The sequence below is a fragment of the Cyphomyrmex costatus genome, unplaced genomic scaffold (assembly GCF_001594065.2).
Source record: "Cyphomyrmex costatus isolate MS0001 unplaced genomic scaffold, Ccosl1.0 scaffold496, whole genome shotgun sequence".
NCBI lineage: Eukaryota > Metazoa > Arthropoda > Insecta > Hymenoptera > Formicidae > Cyphomyrmex > Cyphomyrmex costatus.
The window spans coordinates 110,470-137,031 of NW_017279235.1; the positions used below are offsets into that span (position 1 = coordinate 110,470).

The window sequence follows — 26,562 nt, forward strand, 5'->3', positions numbered from 1 at the left end:
TAGCTTTTGACTCGTTTGCCTATTGTGTGTGTTATGACTTTGTGTTACACCGTGTGTATGTATATGCTTGTGTCTGCGTGTACCGTGTGTCTCATGACATGTTTACTTATTATATACCTTCTCCGCCACGGTATCTCAATTATACAGTAACATTTTGCTAAGGCATTCGTTATGGCAAGTATATTTTAAAGGTGCCGATGTCTAAACGCGCGTGAAATACTTCTCGTACACTTTATAAAAGTATAGTCGGCCGGTTAATTCCCTAAATATATATAATATAGCCAGGCTAGAATCGAATCGGTTTTTTTGTTTTTTTTTTTAAAAAGAAACAACGGCCCCGTTAGAAAAGAAGTGTGACCTCGATTCGAAGTTATATATATATATATAGGTATGCGGCTTGCACATTCGCGGCCCGCGCTAATTTTTCCCTAATCGCATGCAGTTCCTCTATCTAGATTTGTACGCCTAATTATCCCGTTAGTAAAATATATCGAATTGCAAATTGCTACGTAAATCGCAAAACGAGAAGAAGTTAGATCTCGAAAAAGCACGAGTATGTGTTCCTTCGGCCAGAACGCGTACGGCTACTAACTTCCACTCGGCATAAAAGAGTGACGCCTAACGAGGTGCAACTGCATCTCCGAGATGTCGTACGATAGCTTGAGATATTCGTACATACCAAGCGTTATTAGCTGAAGGTCCGATTGATTTTCTCGTTCGAATTAATTGAATGCTTGCTATTAATTATTGCTTACTCACAGCATGAGCTGACTTTAATGAAATACGCATAGCAGCGTAGAACGACATATAGTCCGCACATTCCTTTATTATTATTACTTTATATCCTTACGATACACGTCAGATTTTTTGCGAGTAATGGCGTAGCATTAACGAAAGTAATTAGCTCGTTTGCACGATTAGAATTATATATTGAAATTTAAATATGAATTTCTGCGTAAATTTGGATAAAATATAAATTGATTTATCTCACACAACAATGAATAAGAGTCCAATTATTCTTTTAATATTAATATCTTCAAATAATCGAAGAGAGATAGGTATACTGTTCTATAAGCTACACCATTAGTATCGCGAAAGATGCCGACACTGTACTTATAAAGAATCGTAGCATTCTTACTCTGCCATGTATTTCATCCAAATTTTCGTACCGTTTCTGCAGCTAAATTTTTGGAAAATTTTCTATTACGAAACAAGTGAATCTTCAAATCGCTAAAAGAAACGGAAGCGAAGTTGCGTAGAAAAATCGAAGTACATTTCATTGAGAAGTATCTCTTTTCTCTCAGTCATCTAATCGCTTCGTTCAATCAAGCAAACTTTCACTATAACTGATAATGTTCCCCGATGTAGTCTTTCCTTCGCACGCTCGAAAAAACGATCGTAATTACAAACGCAATAACGTGTAATAGAAAAAACGTCGGTAGATTCATATCAGCACCGCAACAGCGTACATACATATTCATACCATAAGCACGACGTCGTATTCCCGCTCATGGTGTGAACCCTGTAGAAAACTCTTTCGTAGAAAATTGACGCTAGGGTAAATGTGTTTTCTTCATTTTATTATTTTTTTTTTTTTACAAGGCGTACTACACGCAGGTTTCCCAACTAGCTGCCGTAGTTTTCACACGGTGTCACGATATTTCCAAAGAAAAGGCACAGAAAATTGAAAACTTTAATATGGAATTCTAAACAGATACACGACGTAAATTCGATCAGATAGTCGTTTAATGCGACCTCTGATGAGGAATTGTCCGCTGCTCTTTCAACTCGCGGAGTTTGATCTGTGGTTTAAAAAAAAAAAGAAAAGAAATGGAAAAACGGTGACCTGTGATAGCACCATTGCATTCGAGAAACTGTTAAGATCTACGTGATTACACACTTCTATTTAATATTGTACAAGAATTACCGCACGCGCATGTGAACTGATGTGTGCATAATTCGTTGTTTCAATCACATTTGATTTTTCGAACAGTTCTAGAAAAACGGACAATGGTAGTGGATCTTTAAATGATATGTTCATATTTGTCGATATCGTTGAAGTAATTTCAAATAGTATTCAATCGGAATAATTTTAGGTATATATTGAAGATGCGTTTGACAGTGTGCGGCACATAATGGAATAAGAATAAAATACTTTTTTTATCGAAAACAGAGTACCGTGTCACCGTGTGAGAACCATTGAGAAACGCTTAACAGCGGATCATCTAATAGCATTTTATTTAACTTTGGACAGTCGCATGTTTCTTCGTCGATCGTTCTTACAGCTTTTGATCCTTGAAACCGGAAACGGAAATAGTAAGTCTACTTCGAAGGGAAGATAATTTTATACAGTCATTATTTAGCGCGATATTTAACGCATGAGATTACCGATGCACACTCGAGAGATGTACAATACGTGGAAATTTTGTTCAAGTCTTAAATCTGCTTTAAGTGAATTGCGAAATTGAAAATATTCTAAAAAAGAAAAAATGAAAAAAAGTCTAATACGACGCTATACCAGTCGAGCGTTTTTGCTGAGCGCACTTTAAAAACAATTCCCGCATCCAGCGAATACTTTCGCGATGTCTTTCAACAGAACGATTGATATGTGAGATTTGAAACATCCATTTAAGATTTCGTCTTTTTCTTCGCAGCGTCCCATTCTGCTCTATATACATCGTGACTAAATTGACGCACATTAATCAGCCTCGCACGACAATTGTATCTAACGCTCTCGTAATTGAGGTGTACGGCTATCCGGTTAATTTCTTGCGACGAATGTAGACTTGCGTTTCTCGTTTTAAAAATCTCAGGCTTCCTACTCGATTGCCGGTACAAACGCTATATGCGTCCATTTCCGATTTCCGGATCTGTTCCCTTTTCTTTTGTTCCCTTCCCCCCTGGTCTGATTCAATATATATTCCGCTGTTCACGCGCAACTTGACTCTCAATACAAAAACTATTCACCTCTTTTTTTGTTTTTATTTAATAAGTGTCTCACTCTTGTCTGTTTTACGGAGTAAGGTTCACACATCTCGAATAGTCACACGATTTCTCTGTTTAATCCTAAATAATTATTCTCCCCCCCCCCCACGTCTTCTTTTTTGTAGTGCGCTATATAGAGATGTGTATCTCCTTACGTACATATTACGTACGGTATTATGTACACGTAATATCTCGTATGTGTATGCGAATAGAGTACTAACACAGCACTTCCTTGCCGCACAGTTTGTTTTTCTTTTTTTTTTTTTAATCGTTTTATCGATATAAGTAGACAGTGGCTAAATAGTGTCTATCAGTTAGCAGTGGTAACAGTACAGCTCCTCTGTTTCTTTTGTATATCAATCACTTCGTTCGTTCCCTCGCACTCGTCTCGGAGCACAGTAACAATGTTATATATATTTATTTATTTATAATATTTATATATTAATGCGTACCTGTTAGGCCCGAACCGGCAGATTAATCCTAGACCGTTCGTACAGATTAAACTATAAAAACGTCGACATGCGGTCTACGACTACTCTACCATTGGAATGTTTTGACCTCTCGTACGCATTCTCTCTCCTTACACTCTTGTGGCTATTATAGTATTTATATATATATATATATATGTATATATATATATTGAGGATGAGATGTGTGTTGAAGATGTGTAAATAATGACAAAAAACTATGTCTCTCTTACATGAAAAATAGGTACTTTTTTCTTTTTCATTTTCTCTCTCTCTCTCTCTCTCTCTTTCTTTCTTTCTCTCGTTCTCTTTTTCCCTCTCGCACGCGTGTGTAAGTGTTTATGTTTACATATGTATATGTATGAAACGCGCGTCTAAACTCTTACGTGAAGATATATGTACATTGATGTATTCGCGATAATGTATACGCATCAACTATAGAAAAAATGATCGGCTCACTCCTTCTTAATCGTGCGCTCGCTAATGGAATCTCGTTATCATACAAGTAAAAATAACATTCGGGCGTTATTTTTAATAAAAAAAAATGATCGATTTATTTCTCACACGCGGAAGGGAGCACCGCAATCTCGAATTTGAGAGAAAACAAAAGCGAATAGCTGCGTTCGATCGCATGCTGACAAAAGAACGTCCCTTTAATCCGAAAAGAGCACAGCGTTATTTAACATACTTCACTTAAAAGAAATGTGTTAACTCCATTAATTTTAAATACAAATTGCTGAAAGAAAATAATCTTTTTAACGAATTTGATAAAAATATGTTTACTTTGTTGTGTAATTTTATAGAAATTAAGGAACATTATGTTGTAAATGTTGTAACACGATGTTACAAATATACTTGTGCTCTTCGATATTAAGAATTAAGGAGTATGAGTTAGGATTTATAGTTGTAAAAACTAAATAGTACTATAATTATCTCTTAAAAACTTCTTTAGCCGAATGCTAGGAGGTATTTGAAATGAAATATTCTGTTTGATTTCGGTTAGCGTCTATAAAATACGTAAAGCGAGATCGATCGGTATGGTTCAATTGGCCTCGAAGATATTGGTATTTATAAAACGTTGTTTAAAACGGAATACAATAGATTAAGCTCCGGGGGGATTATGATGTATAAACTGTTCGTAAGTATCGGTTTAGTCGGTGTCAAACCATTTCGCACGTAGAGTTGAACATTATAGGGTTATCTTGCAACACGATATTTAACCACTATGCATAATACTTCATATATGTATATAACTGTATCTTTTTTTTGGTAATTTATTTAGTCGCCTAATTATGCGGTAGTGGTGTAGTAATCATTGCAAGTAATAATCGTAACAATAATAATAATTTATTACATAGTATTTATAGCTTTTTTATAGTACATCGCGTTTTTTCTTGTTTTCATTTCATAAAAAGATACTTTGCTCGCATTACGCTTATAATTCATTCATTGACATGTAACCACAGCGGCCCGAAGAACTCTCAACAAGTAAACACAGCCTTCAGGCCCTCGGTAGGATTTGTGGAACCGATTAATTCTTATAATCGCATTTCTCTCTCTTTTTCTGGATTCTTAAATGCGTGACCGTAATTTCCTTCTTACCGATCATATTTCTATACCAGGACGGTCTATCGAATGTATCCGACATTGAGTCGCAACACTTAATCATCACTCGCGGCTTTAGTGTTATTATATAATAATACAAAATGAAACGTAGCAAAATAAGGAGGATCTATCAAACAAGCGAAGTCATGGAACGCAAACTTATTTCGCGTCTGAAATCAGAAAAAGAGCCTTCACCGATAAGATATTTTTAACCCATCTTACGTGAACCTTTTCCCCTTTTGTTCTTGTATTTCTTTCCCCGCACGGAGTATTACGTTTTTCACTTATTTACGCGGCTCTAATGTATAGTACGAAGCTAAAGATAAATCGCATCAACTTAATCGGAGTACTCTGATCTTACGACGATTTCTCTATGTTAGTTGTTGCTTTAAAAAAAAGAGCAATCTAATTCTTCATGTAGATTATATTGGTTTTTTCTTCTTTCCTAAGGTGCGAAACGTCAACTTGCAAAATCACAGAGAATTACGCATCGTTACACTTTTACTTAGGATTATACCTAACTTTTTCCCCATGATGTGGGCTACATATTCTCTATATAAATTTCTAGGCCTGCTCTTCGTCGTCTTTGAGATCTTCATTCTTCGCTGCGTCCATCCATCTTTAATATTGCATCTGATGCGACGCGGCGATTGTTCTCAATGAAGAGACACGGCGTAAAACGTGGCTCCATGTTCTCCAACCGAGATACAGATGTTTCTTCTTTTTTCTTCTTTGTGCTCGTAAAAGATTAAAATTTCGCGATTGTTTGGAGTCGCTTTGTCATCACTTTTCTAAATAAAAGGAGTCGAATCAAGTTTGAAAGATAAAGAGGCCTAAATTGTAAAAGTTTTTCCTTTATTCTTCAAACCGTTTCTTTCCATCACGGAATTATTTTACGATATATATGTTTCATAAAGATCTTTATATCATTGTACTAAAGTTTATTTGTTCGCGGAAATCTGTATCATAGTTGGAGTATAGGACTCGACCCGGTGGTTTTGCGGTCCTGGACGAAAATGCCGTCAGATTAATATAAGAAGGCGCTATAAATCGATTGCTAAAGGACTACTGGCATGGCCGATATCTATGTATAGACCGTTGCTATAGGATCGCCCTAGCACCGGGCACAAAACCACCATAGTTGTCCTATCGATGAGATAAGTTCTATCATTCTTCCAACATGGAGCCGTTAGTATCTCTGCATATGCTAATAAAACGAGTGTCGTCATTGATACGAATCCTTGTGGAAAGTGTCGCTCTTGTGAAAGATCCTTCGTTCCCTCGTAAGTTCTTGGCTCGCGAAATTGTTCTCAGATTTTGGTCTGGGCAAGAGGCAAGCCGGCAGCATTCTGAGCTCCATACTATGTACCTGAAATGGCAAATTTTGTAAAGATGACATGCATATATCTATTTCTGTAAAGATACGAGAAATTGCAGAACTTTATTTATAATTATTTGTTTGCATTTTATAGTGGAGTAATTCTACCGGAAATTGACGAGAAATAGGAACTGTACTGAAAGAGCGATTTTATTTATGGAATAGGTCAAAAACAATGTAAATAAAGATATTGTGAAGTTTCCCGGTTGTACGAGGTCCGGAACATTTGTTTATTTAACATTTGTTAAAAAAACGCTGTTTTTTAATGATTTCTTCATCAGTTTTTTTCGAATATCTCAGGTTGTACTCATCGTACAGAAGTCAAAAAAATACCGTTGTCTTCGTCATGAAATTGCCTTCAAAAAAGTAAGACACAGTCTAGTCGGAAATGTTACAACATAACCTCTAAAAAAAATAAAATCCATCTGACATGGTAAATTTTCGTTTTTATTTTTTAATTTTTTTTCTAATTCGTCAATTTTAATGATATTGCGGGAAAAGTTACTTCTTATGGTCGTAAATAAGTGTACCAAATTTGAATTAAAAATATTTATTAGAACGGCCGTAAAGCTTGTTTGAATTTGAAAATCGTCGAGCCTGTAACTTTGGTGCAACGCATGCTATCGGACTTTTTTTTTTTTAAATTGTAGGGTTTTTTATGCTCTTTAAGATGATTATAAATAAAATTGCTGAAATCGTCAATAACGATTTTTTTTTACAATTTAAACACAAAAAAAATTTTGTTTTCTCCATTTCGACAAATTCGGTTGTTTAAACAATTTACAATTGTGTTTAAAAGATAAATTTTTATTTAACGAAAGAATATATTACAATTTGTTCATATGAGGTAAGTAGTTGGTTTTTGTTGTGTAAATGAGAAGCAAGTATTATGTGTTTTTATATAGAAACATAGTCTGCATTATACGAGATGCTGCACAGAAAAGTTTTATTATTTCACTGGAATGTATCCAACACAATACATTCCCTAAATTCCAGACGCATCAGGTTAGGTAGCCAAATGCGTCGACCGTTACGTCTAATGTAAGGGGTCTGAGTCCCCTCACTTCGCTCGACGAAGCCAGTCGAGTTCATATGAGACGTGGTTGTGTTATTGTGACTAGTACTTTTATTGACATATATTGTACGTGACAAGTGATAATTGTTTATGGTAATACTTAATTGTTATTTCGATTTATTTTTATAAATGATGTGAATATTTTATTAAATTATGAATTGACAAATTATCGATTCATATGCAGTAAACGAAAATATAGTACATTTACGTTATGATTCATAATTTCCGTAGACGCACTGCAGCGAAAGTACTAAGTACATCGAACAGCGTTAATTTTAGATTGTTGGTGAAAATAAACGCTTCAAAATTCGAAGAGAATTGTGGTAAGTAATATTATGTGTTGTACATAAGAAATACAAACCGATACTAGTTGATTAGTTCTATCTGTTGTTTTCAAAACATGAAACGATTGCATATATGTGTACAAACACAAATGTATTGAAAATAGTTTTTTAAGTTTTCTTTGTAAATTAATTATTTCATAAACTGAATATAATGCTAATGTAAAAGTGTACAATTTCTTAATTAGTAAAATATTACTAGTTCATTGAAGTAACAAAAGATTCTTTTTCCAGCAACTTTTCGTAGTACGTTAACAACCAACTCAAATTTTTTCTGATGGCGGATACAAATTGTATTTTTTGCGACTTACCCTTGGATCCGGATGGCAATGCAGTTCTTTCTTTACATGAAAACGCTTGTACAAAATTGCGAAGTATTTGTCGTAAAAAAGAAGAGGGATCATTGCGAAGAAAATTGTACAGAGTCGAAGTTCCTATTACTGTACATAAGAAATGTTATAAATCATTTACTGAAATTGGTACAAGTGAAGAAAATATACCATCGACTTCTACGATGCAATTAAGATCATCAAGTGATTTCAGTGAGTTAGTTCTAAATTATGATGAATGTATTTTTTGTCAAGAAGATTGTGCATCATCTACATTTAAAAATTCTGAATCAAGGAAGCCGAAGAATAAGCGAATGAATGTCAACACTATATCTCATGAAAGTACTGTAAAAAAACATTGTGAAAAGCGCAGAACATAACAAAAACGATAGAAATGAAAGAATCATTACCATTTTAAATGAAGGGACAGATGTATTAAAGAAAATACATTATCACTCGCAATGTTTAACAAAATTTTATAAAGAAAATGAGGGTCATACAAAGACTGAAGGTCATGTATCACTTATTGTTAAATATATTGTTAATTTTATACAAAGCCACCCAGACGTCGAGCAATTTAGCCTGCAAGATCTAATATTGCAATTTAAAAATGACCATAGCGAAGTGACGATACCCACTTTGAAGTGGATCAAAAAGCAAATATTAGTGAACAGTACAAGCGACATATTTCTTGCAAGCAATAATTGTCAAGAGACTGTGATATGCCGTCGCCAAGAAGGAAATAGAATACTCATTAAACATTTTCAACAGTCGAAGAAGCAACAAATTCCACTTCAAAAAGAACAGGAACAAATGCATACAATAAAAGAAGCGGCTGAAATAATAATTAATGATCTGAACAGTAAAACATACGACTTGAGTGAATATCCAGCAGCCGATAAATTTTTTGATAATCTTGAACAATACATACCGCAGTCATTGTTTAAATTTTTGTGGATTCTTATAACTAGCAAAAAAGAAGAAAAGCATGAGTGGCATAAAAAAATTGTATCCATAGCACACAGCATAATAGCTGCAATGTTGCCGAAAATAATAATGTCTCCTTTGCAACTTGGACTCGCCGTAACGTTGTATCACAGATATGGTTCCAAAAACTAATTGAAATGTTATCAAGTTTTGGATTTTGCAGTTCATACAGAGCAGTATTACTTTTCCAAGCTTCTGCAATAAGTGTTGTAAATAATTCGACCATGCAAAAATGTTTCGGTCAATTTGCATTTGATAACGTTGACCATAATGTTTGTACACTCGACGGGTTAAATACATTTCATTGTATGGGTGGCATACAAATTATTGTTCCACATGACGCATTCCAGCATGAAAGTATTTCCAAGGTCAACAAATTACCCACTGCAAGAACATTTGTTAAAGAAGGTACCATCTCCCTAAAGCACTTTGAAAATCATCCAAATAAACAATTTTCAGATGTATGTTATCAAAAATTGGATGGACATGATTTATGTGAAAATAAGCACATCAAAAATATACAACTATCTGCAGGTGACTTCTTATGGCTGTATACAAAATTTTCAAATATCGACAATAGTACCGGATGGAATCACTTTATGGAGCAATTAACAAAAGATCAAGAATATGAAAGAAGTAAAGTTGTATGTTTACCGTTTATTTGCGCACCTCCGTCCGATAAAGATACTATATACACGTCTTTATTATTAGCCAACGCCAAAGCACAGGCTTCAAATTTTACGTACAGTTATGTCACTTTCGATTTGCCTCTATACATAAAAGCATTAGAAATAACTTTGACTGCGAAAAATGATAGTTTGAAGAATGTGATACCAATCTTGGGTGGATTTCACTTGCTTATGTCTTACATGGGTGCAGTTGGAAAAATAATGGATGGTAGTGGAATTAAGGACATTTTAAGTTTAATATACGCGGAAAATTCCGTAAAACACATTTTAACTGGACATGTGTACGCCAGAGCAGTCCGAGCTCACGTACAAATACATGCCGCAATAGCACATTTGATATTTTCATTCATTGACTTAACGGAGGAAGAGAAGGAACTTTTGGATACATTGCAAGCAAAAGTAGGACATGCTAATATTGCACATGACTTTGATGAGGCATTATACAAATCAATACTACAAAAATTTAATGACAAGTTAGATGAACTATCCGCGGATAATAGGCCAACTGCTCAGCTGTGGGTGCAATATTTTCAGATGGTTACGCTAATAAAAAAATTTCTAGAAGCTGCTCGTTGCACTTTGTGGGATCAATATTTGAAATGTATTGTGCAAATGCTGCCTGTTTTTCACGCAGCCGGATATCATTTATATGCCAAATGCGCACATTTATTTGTTCAGCAAATGCTGCAATTGCGTGAACAGGAGCACAGGGAGTACATGAAGAATTTTTCAGTGAGAAGAACGGATAAATTTTACTGTGGAATCTTCGGTGATCAAACGATTGAAACAGACCTCATGAAGCTTTTTAAAGATCCCGGAAGAGGCTTAACACATGGTAGAGGCACAAATGATGCGAGTATAGCCAAGTGGATTTTATCGATGCCTACTTTCACGGACATATTTCAAAGCTGCCAGGATTATTGCAAAGTATCTATTTTTGGCACAAGCGAGCAGCACAAATCAGACAAACATGATGACGGAGGCTCCGTACGTGTTAAAAGAGATAACAGGGATTTGATGCAGTTGAAAGAGTGGCTTGAAGACAATTCACCGTTTTCGAACACGGACAAATTGATATCATTGAGAACGGGTGTTATTGGCGGCGATAAAGTGAACTGCCATAAAGTTTTCGAGATAGGGACTCGTGCTGTAACATCTATGTTTGGATTTAAATTACAAGACATATAAGTTGGTAGTAAATCTCGAGTAACTCCGTTATCAGTGATGCTATCAAAAATTACACTTGATAAAAAAGATATTCCGATTGACCCGACATTGCTTTTCCAGCGCATATGTCTTCTTAAAAAAGACGACGATGAATTGAGAGGATTCTTCGAATATGAGCTTGCTCCGTACCCTCTAAGTATTTTTAACGAACATGAGATGAGAAAAAATACAAAATCAGATTTTTATGACATGTTCAGTCCACTTGCGGAGAAGCCTACGTTTCAAGACACATTTTATGTTATTGACGGAAGTTATTTACTCCACAAAGTATTGTGGCCCAAGAACTCTTCTTATACAGAAATATTCGATACGTATGTGAAGTATATACAAAGAAATTATACAGACAATTTGTCTTGTACAATTGTGTTTGATGGCTACACTGATGATCATTGCGGCACGAAAAATATTGAATATCAACGAAGAATAAATAATACTTATCCAGTACAAGTCAACATCAGTGATGTCCAGTCGTCTCCTCCAACGAACCAAAAGACGTTTCTTTTGCACAGTAAAAATAAAGAACACTTCATCTCTTTGTTGTGTCAACATCTTGAAAGAGCAGGAATTACGAGTAAAATATGCAGAGGCGACGCAGATATTCACATTATTCATGCTGCCTTATCACACAAAAGAAATAATGAGAATGCTGACGTCATAGTTGTGGGACAAGGCATTGACCTATTAGTCATATTGACTAGTCTTGCATCGTCAATGTCGCAATATGTATACTTTTTAAAACCTGCCATAGGAAAATCACAAGCAAGATATTACAATCAATTTTCTTTTAAATATTCAGATATACGAGATTGTATTTTATTTTTGCACGCATTCTCGGGATGCGACACAACATCTGCATTTTACGGTGTTGGAAAAAAGAAAATTTGTGATGTTGTTCGGAAATACAAATCCTTGCATAAAGATATACAAATATTTTATGATCCGGAGATAACTAAAATAAATTTGTACAGAATTGGAAGAAGTTGTATAGAGGCGTTGTACAACTCAAATCCGGACAAAGACGCAAATCTGAATGTACTTAGATTCAAGTGCTTTCAAAAACGTACAACAAACACTGCATGTAAATTACTTGAATTGCCACCAACTGCACCTGCAGCTAATAATCATATATTGCGAGTATATTTGCAGGTCCAAAAATGGTTATTTAATACAAGTAAATTACCCAGCGAGTATAGCTGGGAGATGACAGGTAGTGGTCTAATGCCAATTGCATTACCGAAAGGCACAAAGTCACTTCCTGACAGTTTACTGCAATCGATTTTGTGTGCGTGTAAATCCGGGTGCAAAACCAAACTGTGCACATGCAAAAAGCACGGCATGAAATGTGCAGCCGCATGCAGATATTGCGTCGGTATGAATTGCGACAATGCGACTGAAGTTGTACCAGTTGCAGATGAAGTACATGGCATGGACAACTTCGAAATTGACGACACAAACTTGTCTCTAATGGACGTACATTCGGATGTATCCATTACAAACACCGATGAAGCCGATTCGGAGAGCGATTCGAGTATTTCCTTACCCGATTCGACTCACGAAGAACATGAATTCGATATATACGAGTGTCACACTAGCGACAGTGAGTACGCGGATTCCACGGTAAACATTAAACGTCGTAGATTAACATAATAAGAAATGTTAACACAGCCATAGAATGAAATAAAAACGATTTTTCTGCGCAATACTTCTCATTTACACAACAAAAACCAACTACTTACCTCATATGAACAAATTATTAATATATTCTTTCGTTAAATAAAAATTTATCTTTTAAACACAATTGTAAGTTGTTTAAACAACCGAATTTGTCGAAATGGAGAAAACAAAATTTTTTTTGTGTTTAAATTGTAAAAAAAAAATCGTTATTGACGATTTCAGCAATTTTATTTATAATCATCTTAAAGAGCATAAAAAACCCTACAATTTAAAAAAAAAAAAGTCCGATAGCATGCGTTGCACCAAAGTTACAGGCTCGACGATTTTCAAATTCAAACAAGCTTTACGGCCGTTCTATAAATATTTTTAATTCAAATTTGGTACACTTATTTACGACCATAAGAAGTAACTTTTTCTGCAATATCATTAAAATTGACGAATTAGAAAAAAAATTAAAAAATAAAAACGAAAATTTACCATATTAGACGGATTTTATTTTTTTTAGAGGTTATGTTGTAACATTTCCGACTAGACTGTGTCTTACTTTTTTGAAGGCAATTTCATGACGAAGACAACGGTATTTTTTTGGTTTCTGTACGATGAGTACAACCTGAGATATTCGAAAAAAACTGATGAAAAAATCATAAAAAACAGCGTTTTTTTAACAAATGTTAAATAAACAAATGTTCCGGACCTCGTACAACCGGGAAACTTCACAATATCTTTATTTACATTGTTTTTGACCTATTCCATAAATAAAATCGCTCTTTCAGTACAGTTCCTATTTCTCGTCAAAGGTAGAATTACTCCACAATAAATTGCAATCGCGATAAAATTAAATGAATTGAAGATTTGAAGGACTCTTTTAAAATTAAAGATTAAAAGGATTGTCGAGAATAATAATGTATTTCTTCTTTTGGCTGAGAGAAAAAATTTCATAAAAAAAGGCATGTATCCGTAGCTTAATCATACATTTTACGAATGTTATTCATTCGTGTACTTACTGATTCTTCACTGGCGCTGGCATGCGCGGCCTGCTCCGCGAGCGCATTTACTACGGCATTTATCGTTTTTGATTCGCTGCCAAGATCTTCTTCGCGATGAGCCACCAGGTTAGGATTCTTCCCGATTTTGTTTAGCCTACAAGGAGAGTATGATTAAGCGTAGGGAATGTTGTAGGGGACTTAACCGATTACTATTCACACCAAATTCTAAACCGCTTAGCAGCACAGTGATTCGTCCGTTTTGTGGCACTTTATAACACCCGCCGCTTATCTGTACTCAACAGCCATTATTATTTGTTTCGATACTACTTGCACTGCTAAAGGTAGTTGAATGAAGTAAACTGATAAAAAAAAATCACTTATTTTTGTCACACACTGATCACGGAATATCGAATAATGAAACAAATAATAGAATAGAGTGAATATATAGATTATATTATATAATTTCGGTAATCGATTTTTATTAAAAAAATTTGTATAGCTATTTTGTTTTCATTTTTAATTATTAATAAATAATTAATAATAAAATATTTATAAGCTATATAAAAATACAATTGCTATTGAAAATATTTTCAATAGTAACTGTATTTTTTAAAACTTTTTAGCAGAAATTTCGTAACACCGAGAAAATAATTTATAAAATAATACAATTCTTTGTATTATTATTTCATTTATTTCTAATAATTTGTATAAAATTGGTTTTCATGTAGACGTGTGACAAAAATTTCAAATAATTTGTAAAATATGTTATGCCAAATTATAAATAGAACATTATTATGTAATGAATGTGTCGAGAGTGTAAAACTTTTGTCACGATGTTGAACTACAATTGTTATTTATTCACTAGGGTAATATCCGATTTCATGAAATATGCACTACTACATCGGATATTTTCCCTTTCATGCATGTGAATATAAAATGAATTCCGGTTATTCGAAATATCGTTGCATTAAAGATATTTCGAACAGATTTAACCCTCTCAACTCATTATAACTATCGGTTGAGTTTCATAAAGCGCATGATGCGCACGATGTGTAATTTTATCCTTGTTTAACATTTGATGAAGAGCAAGAATAAAATGATACATCATGCACATCATGTGTTTTACAGAACGTAGCCATCATAAGTTAGTGCGCTTTTATCATAAATTTGTCTCAAATTCTTCCCAACTCTTCAACTGTCTCGCTCAAAATTTATATAAGAAAGTCAATTAGCGGCAATACGTCGCTTTTCCTTCGATAAATATCTCCTTGACATATGTGTGTGTATGTGTGTATAAAACAAGCGTCGAGTTCTAACAAACACATACGAAAATCGGTATGTTGAGGCGAGAGAGCGACATGATTTCCACAGGCAGCAAATGACTGATCTCCGTTTTGTCGGACAGTACGAAATGCTCAAATAAAGTAGATGAGAGTGGGAGTGATGATTGACATCTATTAGCACACCAACTCGATAGAACAAACCTAACCAAAGCTTATACCTCTCGGCGGCAACACTCTCCATCGTTCTGCGCATTAGGGGATACTGGTCCAGTACGGCGTTGAAATGGTCCACCGAGAGGCTGAAGAGATTGCAGTAGGTCTCCGCTCGGACCGACGCCACCCTTCTTGCGTTTGTCAATAGACAGATTTCGCCGAAGTAAGACCCGTCCGATAATGAGGTCGCTACTTCGCCGTTTGCCATCACGATATCGACTATGCCTTCTTGTATGAAGTACATTTTCGAACCAATTGTACCTTCCTTAATGATGATATCACCTGCAAGTACGTTACACGCTTGAATACCACGTTACGATTCGTAATTGACGCACGAGAAGATTTCTCTTCGTGTTGCGCCGAGATGTTTTATTTTGCGGATGGAAAACGCATTTATGAAACTTGATACCTGGCTGGAAGACTTCGTATCTGAGTTTCGTCACGACATCCGAGACGAAATTCGAATCGGCGTTGGCGAAGAAGGGCACCGACGCCACCAGCGATCTGCAGTTGTAGTTTATCACATCCTGAAATAAAACGCAATCTCAATAGGGCACATCTGCATTTTCTAATCTAAATCTTTTCGACGGCTTCTAAAAGATCGATACTATGTTGGTCATTAATCTTCAATTGAAAAGAATAAAAGATTTCTTGGATCTTCTATCTGCAATTATTATACGCTTTTCCTGAAATATTTTCTCGAAATAGATTCTCTTTAGCGACTGGTTGAACATTATTACTATGTTGAACATTAATAGATTTATTCACGTTGCTTGAATTCTCAAAAAGATTTGCCTTTAAAACTAGATGAATACGTCTAGTATAGGCACGCGTTAAAAAGAGAGAAAGCGAAGATTCTGAATGCAAGAAATGCAAGCAACGCGAATAGTTTAATATCATTAATTAGAAAGAACGAGAGATTTCTTGGATTTCACACAATTCAAAATATCAAAATATTAGATATATATATAATTTTTAATTTGATTTTTTAGTTTCAATCGAATAAAGTATTTTATACGAATCCTATCGTACTTCTCTCAATTTTTCCGACAGCTCCCCAAGGATCAATTCCTCATCGAAGAACTTTCCTTGGTACCGATGTTCGAAGTACTCTGTGATCCTCTGCCTCATTTCTCTCGGTAGTTTTCGATAGGCCATGTATTCCTCTACTTGTTTCACCTACGAACAAGTCAGACGGGAATCAAATTCTGGCAAACTCCGAGCGAGTTACTCTCGCGCGTGTCGGTGTTGTTATAGACGTGTTCTATCTACCTTCTCGCGATATTGTCTTCTCGAGGAATCGAGAGATTGAATGAGATTCGTCGCGTGTCCGAGGAAAAGAGCGTAACACGTCGCACCGCTGATCATGCTGAGCATGGTGAGCCACATGTCGGTCAAGGACTGTGGCGGAAACCTACCGTACCCGATACATAGCATATGCGACATGGCTTTGAAGAGGGCCCACGAGTATTGTTCCAGCCAAAATGAGTCCTGCAAGTAGGCGTCAGGTCGTAACACGGAAATGCATTTTGCAAATCGATCGCTAATTTTGGCACAAAGTGCACAGCGTTTGCGCGGAGCTTCGCCCGATTTCTTGCTTCTTGAAAAGTCGCTTTATGATTGCCAAATCGCTAAATAATTTTCACGTATTGATCGTGTACAGTTTAATAATTATTTTTGCATATCGAAGAATATACATTTGTGTTGTTTATAAATATAATTTGCAAAATTGTAGAAATATTAAGTAATCTGTAAAAGAAGAGAATTTAATTGTAGAAGGTAATGAAAGTAAGTTGAACGCATGAGAAGCTTTAGAGAAGACGATATTGAACGATTAAAAAAATTATGTACTAACAGAGAGAAACATCAAGTGACGGTGTCAAGGATTCTGATACGCTTTTTATAGGCTGTTCTTGGGCGAAAAAGAAACGATACATGTTCAGCCGTTTCGGTCATTGCATTATTTCAAGGAAATACATTTTTTAAATAATTATTGTTATAATTTGAAAAACGTACTGTATAGGAAAATATCGATATCCTTATAAATTTCATTTTATTTTATAGAACGTTAAACAAGGATAAAATTACACTTGGGGTGATTTGAATGATGATTTTGAACGCAGCCAGTAGACCGCGCGCCAGCCAAAATGTTGCTCATACCTCAGCAAGCATTCGACTCATTCGCGCGCGTAATGATTCTCCGAATTGAAGAAGTATTTCAATAAAATCTATCAGCATGGAAAACGATATTCACAATTTCCAATTTCTAATTTCATCAGAAACTGTAACAGTTTTCATTACATTCTTATTTATGGGTTCATGTGAATAACAACAACGACGATAACAATAACGATGATAATAATAAATATTCCATACAGGAGTGTATAATTATCTATTAATTTGTAATTTTACAAAATTTCATTACAATCAAAAAGTAATTAAAATTAGTAACATTAAATGAAAATAAAATTTGTAAAGATGTGTTGATGTTTTTTCCTATATATAGTACGTTTTTCAAATTATTACAATAATTATTTAAAAAATCGATTTTTTCGAAACTATGGGTTAATGACTGAAATAGCTGGACAGGTATCGGTTTTTTTTTCGCTCAAGAACAGCCTATAAAAAATATATCAAAATCCCGATACCGTCACCTAGCGTTCCTCTTATAAATAATTTTTAAAAGAAATGAATCGATTGTAAGAAGTTAATAAAAGTAAACTGAATAAAAGGGACTAGAGAAACCGATGTTAAAGAGATTATTTTTCAATCCTAGAATTGTACATTAATGTAGTGATTATTAAAATCGTAGACAGTATGTTGAAATACACTGAGAGAAATAAGTTTGTTATTAGAACAAAAGGTGATAACAAATGTCATGATTTGATAAAAACCGAATCGATCAATTATTACGAATCATTTATCATTATTCGTCAATGTAATAAATAATAGGTACACGATTTATACGAGACAAATCACATTTATTAAATTATTATTTGTACCTTATGTAAATAATTAGCTAGCAATATGACTAACAAATAAAAATTTATTGAGCAAATATATGATACTGCCTTTATTATTAACAATTAATTGAAATAGCAGACTATAGCGTCTCTCTCTTTTTCTCTCTCTCTCCTCTCTCTCTCTCTCTCTCTCTCTCTCTCTCTCTCTCATCTCTCTCCATGACAGAAAAATCTTGTATTCGTTTTCAGTACCGACATTTATTGTCACTATACTTAGAAATTATTTGTTGCAGATGTTGATATAGCTTGTTAAATTAACAAAATCTTTTTTCTCAGTGTAATACCGTTGATTACTCACTTGTAACTCGTTAATGGCTACCCATGAATTACTAGGAAATCCTTGAAGCATAGGGACCAGGAATTGCAGGCAGCCACTCCAATGGCCGATCAGGAGCATCATACAGATCAGGTTAAAAATCCGCATGAACACCGACGCCATATTCAGGAACTGCCAACAACAATGTTAAGAGTTTTATTCTCGTGCTGAATCGGGCGCGTAGGAATGTTTCTCACACGGTTTTGTTAAAACTTCTCTTGTTTATCCAAAGCTCCGATTGCGTAGTGTACAGCAAGTAAGCGAGTGTTGCACAAAAACGCGGTAATATATAATTCGTCGAATACAATTGGTTCTATTACTGTTTTTGCTCAGATTTAGGAATAATGAGTAAACTACGTGACGGAATCCGTCACTAAGATCCGATCGTTTATTAATGATTATTTACTGAATATTTTGGTATAAATTCTTTTGAGAAAATAAAGCTGTTTTTATTCTTCAATTAATCATTCATATGCTAATAAAACAGCAAATTTTTAGATAAAATCGTGCTTAAAATCAAAATTCAAGATTTTTTTTTGTAAAATTTCGATTTTTTAAAACTTGTTTTTTGTTGTTTTTTTTTTAACGGAACAATTGACGGAAAATTCTTCACTGTGTGTATAAATGGATCAATGTACAAATTCAGATCTTAGCGCGGATATACACAGTGTTCCAAAATTCGCTAACCGAAATGTTACAGCAAGAAAGATCTCAAAGGAATAGAATAGTTTTAACTATTATAAGTATTTACCACTATCGTTTCCCCCGAGCGGTATTTTATAAGAAATAAAAGTTAAAAACTGGTCAGTTAAAGATTATAGTTAAACGGTTTGTTCATGAGTCATTGTTCGATAATGTTAATAATTGCGCATATTACGTATTCAGACAATAAACAAAAGATTATATGCGTAACAGCCGCGTAATATCATATATTAATATTGTATATGAGGTTTGTTGTGAATTAGTTGATGCTGTTACTGAGCAAATGTAATGAATAAGATAAAATAATTTATCGAAATTGTATTGCTGTAATATTACTAATTTGTGTATCATGTCAATAGATGATATGAATAAAATATAAATAATTGCAATCGAGTGACATACGAGCCATTATTTTATTACAATAATTCTAAATTTTTTAATATCCTTTGATTCTCTTTAATTAAATCGTCATTAAAATTTTTTTTAAATTATTTTATGCCAATATACTAATATTATTGCATGCATGTAAACATTTTTTTTAAATTTAAACAATTAAGTATTCTGGAGAGAAATGGTCGGTTATTTATTACTTATTTTAATCTTCATTAGGGGTGTACGACATCTCATATTACATATATTAATTTTTATCGTTTGCATTTATTCTTATTCTTGTAAATTGTCGATTAATAAAGATAATTGTTTGACTGATAATCACTATAATAACACCTATAGTAATATTCAAAACGTTCACATTTAGATTAATAAAAAAAATTGTTCACATTTTTTAAATTTTTGATTGTATTGGCTTGATTTCTAATTTCGACAAACTCTAAATTTTCTATAAATAAGTATTCTGTATTAATGAATTTAAATATATTTACTCATATAACAAAAATTATGTATGTAAAAACACTTTCACAATAAATATAATAAGAAAAAATTTATTATTATTTATGTTAAGCACATGAGTGAAAAAAATTACGTAAATATGCATTTGCGTATGTAATATCTACGATATTTTTTTAAGTCCTCACTGTTTTAAAGTTTTTGCATGACTAACCTTGTACTTTGCATCACAGATAGAGCAAGTCTCAATGTTTTTTTAACTTGTCATAATAATCAACATTTCAAGAGTTATAGAAATATCAACCTTAGAAAAAATTGGATATATTCAGAGATACGGAAAAGGCTTAAATTTTTAATAATTCAGCGAAGTTTAATTAGTTAGTATCAAAATCATTAATGTAATGAGACAAATGAAATTATTTTACCCCGAAATTCGCATAGTCGTAAATCAGTATACATCAGTAAGTAATAAATAATATTACGTAAATAAAACGACTAGTTGTAATCAGTATATTTTTGAAAGTAAATGAGTAAATGATGAGAAAGAAATAAAAGAAATTTTTTTAATTAATTAAAGAGACGCAACAAACGATATTATATAGATATTATGCAGATAATCTTTTGTCTAATGTCTGTGAGTGAAATACATGATCATTAACACTGTCGATCATGTACAATTCACGGACAGTTTAACCGTAATTGGTTAAATCTATAATTTAAACTTTTATATTTGAAAAACCATCTTGCTGCAGTATTTGAGTTTGTGAATTTCGGAATACACTGTATAGTTCGAGTGAGAGTGTCACACTTTTCCTATGTTGTCGTCGCCGTTCCCATACTTTCGAGATTCTTTCTTTTTTCGTCCGTTAAGAAAAGCATGCTACATTAGAAAATACGCATCACGTGGCACACAAAAGAACAATTTAATGTAACCTAAAACGTTGATAAATAACTGGTTATTCTACGAATGCTCTAACAAAAAATATCAATCATTTGCAACTGGTTGGGCCAAGATTCTCAAACCGCTTATGCGCCAAATGTTCATAATATGACGTACACACAAAAAGGACAAAATAAAGAGTTAAAATCAATCGACGCTCTCATCATGACGTCGATGTAGTTCCGTTCGGTTCCAAACGTAAATTATAAACCGTTCGGCTCCACCGTGCGCAATAAGTACGATATGGGAATCCGTCCATAAAATAAAAAGCTGGAGGACACGCAGAGAACGCACCGACAATATGGCTAATTTGCCAAATTAACCCTTCGAGATTCCGATCTTATCTTAATGATTACGTGTGGAGAACTTCTTGATCGTCTTCTCAATAATTAATACGTACAATTAAATTGTTTTTTCTTTTCCTGGTAATTGTACGTTGAAATGGAATATTAATAGATACATGTATATAAAATGATAACAGTCGTGCAAAAAAGATTAAAGTTAAGTATAAGTTTTTAACTTTGTTTTTCGATTTTAGTATAAAGTCCACTGCACCATCTCTTAATTTTGCGTCTACTTTAATCTTGTAAAAGGATTTTTTATTTGATTCAGTCAATTTGGAAATTTTTATACGATAATCACTTCAGCTTCCCTTTAACAAGCGGCTATTTTTAATAAAATTATTCGTTAATGACAATGAGTCCAAATCTCTAAATTCAGATATATTTTATAATTTATATACGAATTTTTACAAGAGAGAGTTTTACACGTAATTAGAAATTTATTTAGAGATTAATTTGATTTTATTTATTACGAGAGAGGATCGAAGGATCTTCTTTCAAAGCACTTGCTGAATACTCGATGAATACTCGAAGGTTTGGAGTCGGTTAGCCTCAGCGTCCTCTTATTAATCGAGAGATAAGGATAGAGTTATCTAAGGATCATTGAAGGTATCATGAAGTGCGACTCATGTTCATGTATGTACATAACGTATGTACATATGTGGCGATGACATATATATCTGCTTCCGCACTAGTATGTGTGCGGTACTCGTAACGAAACGCGACACGCGCGCTGCAGTAATGACTGTGTCATGCACCGTATTCGGTCTCCGGTGTTCGCGAGACTCTGTCTTCGGATACCCCGTCGGTGGCGCAAATGAATTTCCAATACAGAGTATTGCCGCCGTCGACGGGGTATGTGCGAAGAAAATTCTCCCGAACCCGTTATGCGGCGACAAACTGAAGTTTCCGAACTTAAACGCGCTTGCCCAAACACCCGCAAGTAGTTCGAATCTTCAAGCTTTTTTCTTTCTACCGCCCACCATATCTATCATACTCGATACACTTTCGTGCTCTTATAACTTTTACGGAGAAGTTTGATGTTTTCGTAAAGAAAATTCTCGCAGGACTCGTTTCAGATGACAAATTTGTGCCGGTTAATTTATTAATAAATCTAAGCGACAGCAAAGCGAGGAGTATAGGTGGAGCTGTTTACAAGGTTCTTGTCGAGTCTTGGGCAATCGCGGTATAATGATCTTGAAATCGTACGGCAGTGGGACCTGTCCCCCTATATAACAGTTAGGTAATTATTCTTGCACTTAAACCGCAGAAATGATAGAGCCATTGCAGTACCGACAGTAATGACATAATGACGTACAATAAGCTCAAACAGATGTGTCATCTTGTTGAAGATAACTTAGTTCCATACATTTTTAAAAAGTTCTGTACAATCTCTCTTTTTACAACATTATGATATAATTGCAGCAAATAAATGCTGATAAAGTTTACAAGTGAAAAATATGTAATTCAAATTACGTCGCGATATAATAATATGTAATTTTTTCACAATCAGACTACCTTAAATTAAATAATTAGAACATTTTTTTTTTTATATCAATAATATAATATTTACAAGTGAAATTTAGTTAATTGCATCACGTTGGCTTGCATGGCTTTATCGCTTGTGCGATTACGTCGGAAACCTATAGTCGTAAAAGAGTCGCATTTACAGTTATCGTAGACATGGCCATTAATAGATTGCAACAATGTAAAAGACGACGTGAGATGCATCGATGCCCAATCGCCGTAGGATTTCGATGAAGGGCGGAGATCTGGTTATCTAAATGCGATAAAATATATTAGGGATACTGGCTAGTATCTATCGGGTGTTATGATACTCCATGGATGATGATCAATGGTAACTGTTTCTGCGCCTACGGGAAACAAGTAAGAAAAACATAGGAAACTTACGGGCTATACCACATATAGCTGAATACATTACCTGGTCTACAAGTAAAAGATCGTGTACACGTGGGAGTACACGCGCGCACGCATAAGTACATATATCGTCGATGTCTATACGAGCGATGCGACGTATATGCACGTACGTGGCGTGGTTTTACAAATTAATAAGAATAAAAAATGAAAAGATAGAAGAAAGAAGGAAACACAGGGTAAACGATACATATTGTAACTCAACATCAACCTTCTCTTCTACGAGACAGTCACAGGTCTAGTAAAGATGAAAGCTTGATTTCTGTTATGTCTCCACGAATATGATTAATGAACAATCAACGATCAATGAGTCAGCGCACTAATTAAACGAATGGCGATTGTAAGTGGCAACAACAAACGCTCTAAAACGACACCGGAACAAAAGTGTACTGCAAACTAAAGACACAACAGAGAACAACCGAGACGAGGTATGGGGGTTTATTACGGAAGAGAGATGTTTGTCGTGAGGGTGAGAGAGAGAGTTCCTCGCACTTCGGCCGAGACGAATTTTTAAGTGATCATGAGCGTAATGAGGGACGAACAAAACGCAGCTGCCAAACGTTACGTTAAGCCTCGCGCAAGCCAAGCCACACGAAGCGAGAAAGCGAAGTGTTTTCGCTCTTCTGTCGTGTTTTCGTTTTTTTTTTTTTTTTTTTACCGACTTTGCAAGCACATAGATATATAGCCAGCGATATTATACAGATAAAAGTGCATTTTCTCGGCCGAGAAGCAGCGATAGAGAGCGAGGAATGGACAGCGACAGAGCGGACGGCAATGGATAAGACGCGCGGCTGGCGAGGGTGGTTTACAAGGTGAAAATCGTTTGCAGAGCAGCGGTATAGGGGAAGATAAAGCGAGCTCTACTTTCATATGCATTGCACCCTAATTGTTATTCCGTTAGCACTCGCGCGTGTGGTCTGTATCCATTTTCCTCCTGCACCTTTATGTCTAAGGTAGCGATGCACACCTCGGGTACATGGTTGATATACACAGTATGCAATTTGCGACAAAGCGACAGAGAAGGGACGCCCAATTACGTGCGCTCGTTTTCACAGGATCGTGCACACCGTCTAGCGATCAAAAGCGTTTCACAAGATAGTGCGTGGAAACACAGGCGGTTTGCGGTCGTCCACGGGACGCGGAAGGATCGTAGGGGAAAAGGAAGGGTACAAGACGGAAGGAGCAAGGAGACGTAGATGATACATCGAACAGAGTCAAGTAGTAAACGAGAGAAAGTTAGAATGAGAGAAGACAGACAGAGAGAGAAAGGTACAAATATATATATATATATATACATATATATATATAAAGAGACGGAGAGAGGAAGGGTTTAATACGAATATACGATTGTTTTGAGTCGGACGCGCCACGCCGGACTTTTAACAACCGATCCCCGTTCGTTCACTTTCACGTCGAATATCGCGCTGTCGATCGGCGATCATCGGTAATTGGGGCCTCTTATACATTTCGTGAGGTGCTGACGCAAAGGTGGCTCGTAATTAACCGAGCATAACGTTATTTTTTTTTTTTTTATATCTATATTCGTGGGCCTCTAGATTATCATATCACACACATAGTTATGTACATGTACTTTCTCATCGCTAGGCGGGTGCCGATGGTGATTGTATAGAAGCATAGCCTATTGCTGCGGGTATATGTAATGTATAATGCGGCGGAAAAAGTAAAAGCTGAATATATGTTTGTAATAAACCAACGAGCCAATCAGCGTACAGCTCCTCCGTCCAAATTAACCTCGTCAGCCCCGCTCCCGGTCCTCACGAGACATCGACAGAACGGCAGTCGATCGATTAAATCAACAATTGGTTTATCCGGTTCCCGCGCGACGCTACATTCGAAAATATATTCTCGGCAAGGAAAGAAACGATTGATTAATTCACTAGTCAAAGATACATACTGGATACAACTTCAAGATAAAAATTGGGGTTTACACAAATTCTGAAATATTTTATTTTAATACTTCCAGTTGTTCTTCAAAGTGCTATTATATTTTTATTTATAGACTGTTTGTTAAGAAATTGTAATGTGAATGATAATTCTTTACTATTACGGAGATTTTATTTAATAATTGTGTTGATTAAATATTGGCGGATAGGGTCGAGAGAGTTGACTTCTTTCTATCGAGTCTCGCGGAAAACCGGATGGGAAATCGTCGAGGCTGATTCGGGGTGCGAATCACGTGGACGTGAGCTCGCGCGTTCGCCAGGGCGGGTTACCTTAAAAATAAGTTCGCTTTTGCTGAAACCGGACTTCTTTTTAGTCATATTGTCAGAACTTAGGCGCCCCCTCCGCTCAGTGCGTTTTTTTTGTAGGTTCTGCAATATCTAGAAACAAAAGAAAGCGGGACATAGCCAGACGTAGTAAGAAGAGGTTAGTAGAAATTCTGCAGAGGTTAATAGAAATTTCACAGAGAGGAGGCAGAAATAGTGTAAGAAATAGTGTAAGAAAGTATAGGAAACAGAGATAGAAAGAAACGGAATCGAAAGTAATAGTAAGGAGGACGGGGGAGAGAAAACGTCGGTATAGTTAGGGGTGGTTATATATATATATATGTATTAATTGACAGTTTGTAAGATGGTATGGTAGTAGCGGAAAGAGAGTAAGACGGAACTAGTATAGGAGATTGTCGGGATGGTTGCAGGATCGATTTTCTTTTTCTCGTCTCTCGTATAAGGTCAGAAATTTCCGGTGTGCGGTACTGTAGCCACATTACACAACGAACGCTGAAAGGCAATCCCATCCCGAAAATTTCATCCTTTCGTTATAATAATGTGAAGCGTACTCGGGTACGCGCGAAATCCGCCAGCAGATGCGCAAAAAGTAGTAATCGACGTCGCTGTGTGGACATTTTTAACGGTGACGTCCACTCTGAATCAGGCCGTATGTACAATCACGTGCGAATCACGTTAGTTTATCTATTTAACGACGAAACAAATTAAAGAGAAAGGGTAAAGAAAGATGATATATAATATTTACATATAGATATAAGGGTGTTAGTACCTCTCATTTTCCATCCTCCCTCCTGAATGCTAGTACTGGCACATACACAAGCACATAAACAGAGTAAATAATTACACCAGGTGTCAGTATATCGGTGTTGGTGCGAATTCTCGCTTCGCCGCGGCGAGCGTCGGTCGCCGTAATCTGGGTAATCAAACGACCGATCGATCGTTTGGGTGATGAGAGATCGGTAAAATGTGAG

General features: G+C 35.2%; 1 protein-coding gene across 2 annotated transcripts; it reads right to left on the reverse strand.

The window, feature by feature from the left end:
- Nucleotides 1-4,315: 4,315 nt before the first annotated feature.
- LOC108778201 (potassium/sodium hyperpolarization-activated cyclic nucleotide-gated channel 2) lies at nucleotides 4,316-26,431 on the reverse strand. 2 transcript variants are annotated; one of them, XM_018545317.1, is made up of 8 exons: nucleotides 25,577-26,431; nucleotides 18,561-18,710; nucleotides 16,512-16,730; nucleotides 16,272-16,418; nucleotides 15,649-15,766; nucleotides 15,233-15,521; nucleotides 13,762-13,897; nucleotides 4,316-6,426 (listed from the first exon to the last, which is right to left on the reverse strand). In XM_018545317.1, exons 1-8 carry the CDS (start codon nucleotides 25,622-25,624, stop codon nucleotides 6,283-6,285), a joined length of 1,251 nt encoding a protein of 416 aa, XP_018400819.1. In that variant the 5' UTR covers nucleotides 25,625-26,431; the 3' UTR covers nucleotides 4,316-6,282. The 2 variants fall into 2 exon arrangements, with proteins under 2 accessions (XP_018400819.1, XP_018400820.1); XM_018545318.1 differs by having other exon boundaries at nucleotides 6,283-6,426; nucleotides 15,245-15,521.
- Nucleotides 26,432-26,562: the final 131 nt, after the last annotated feature.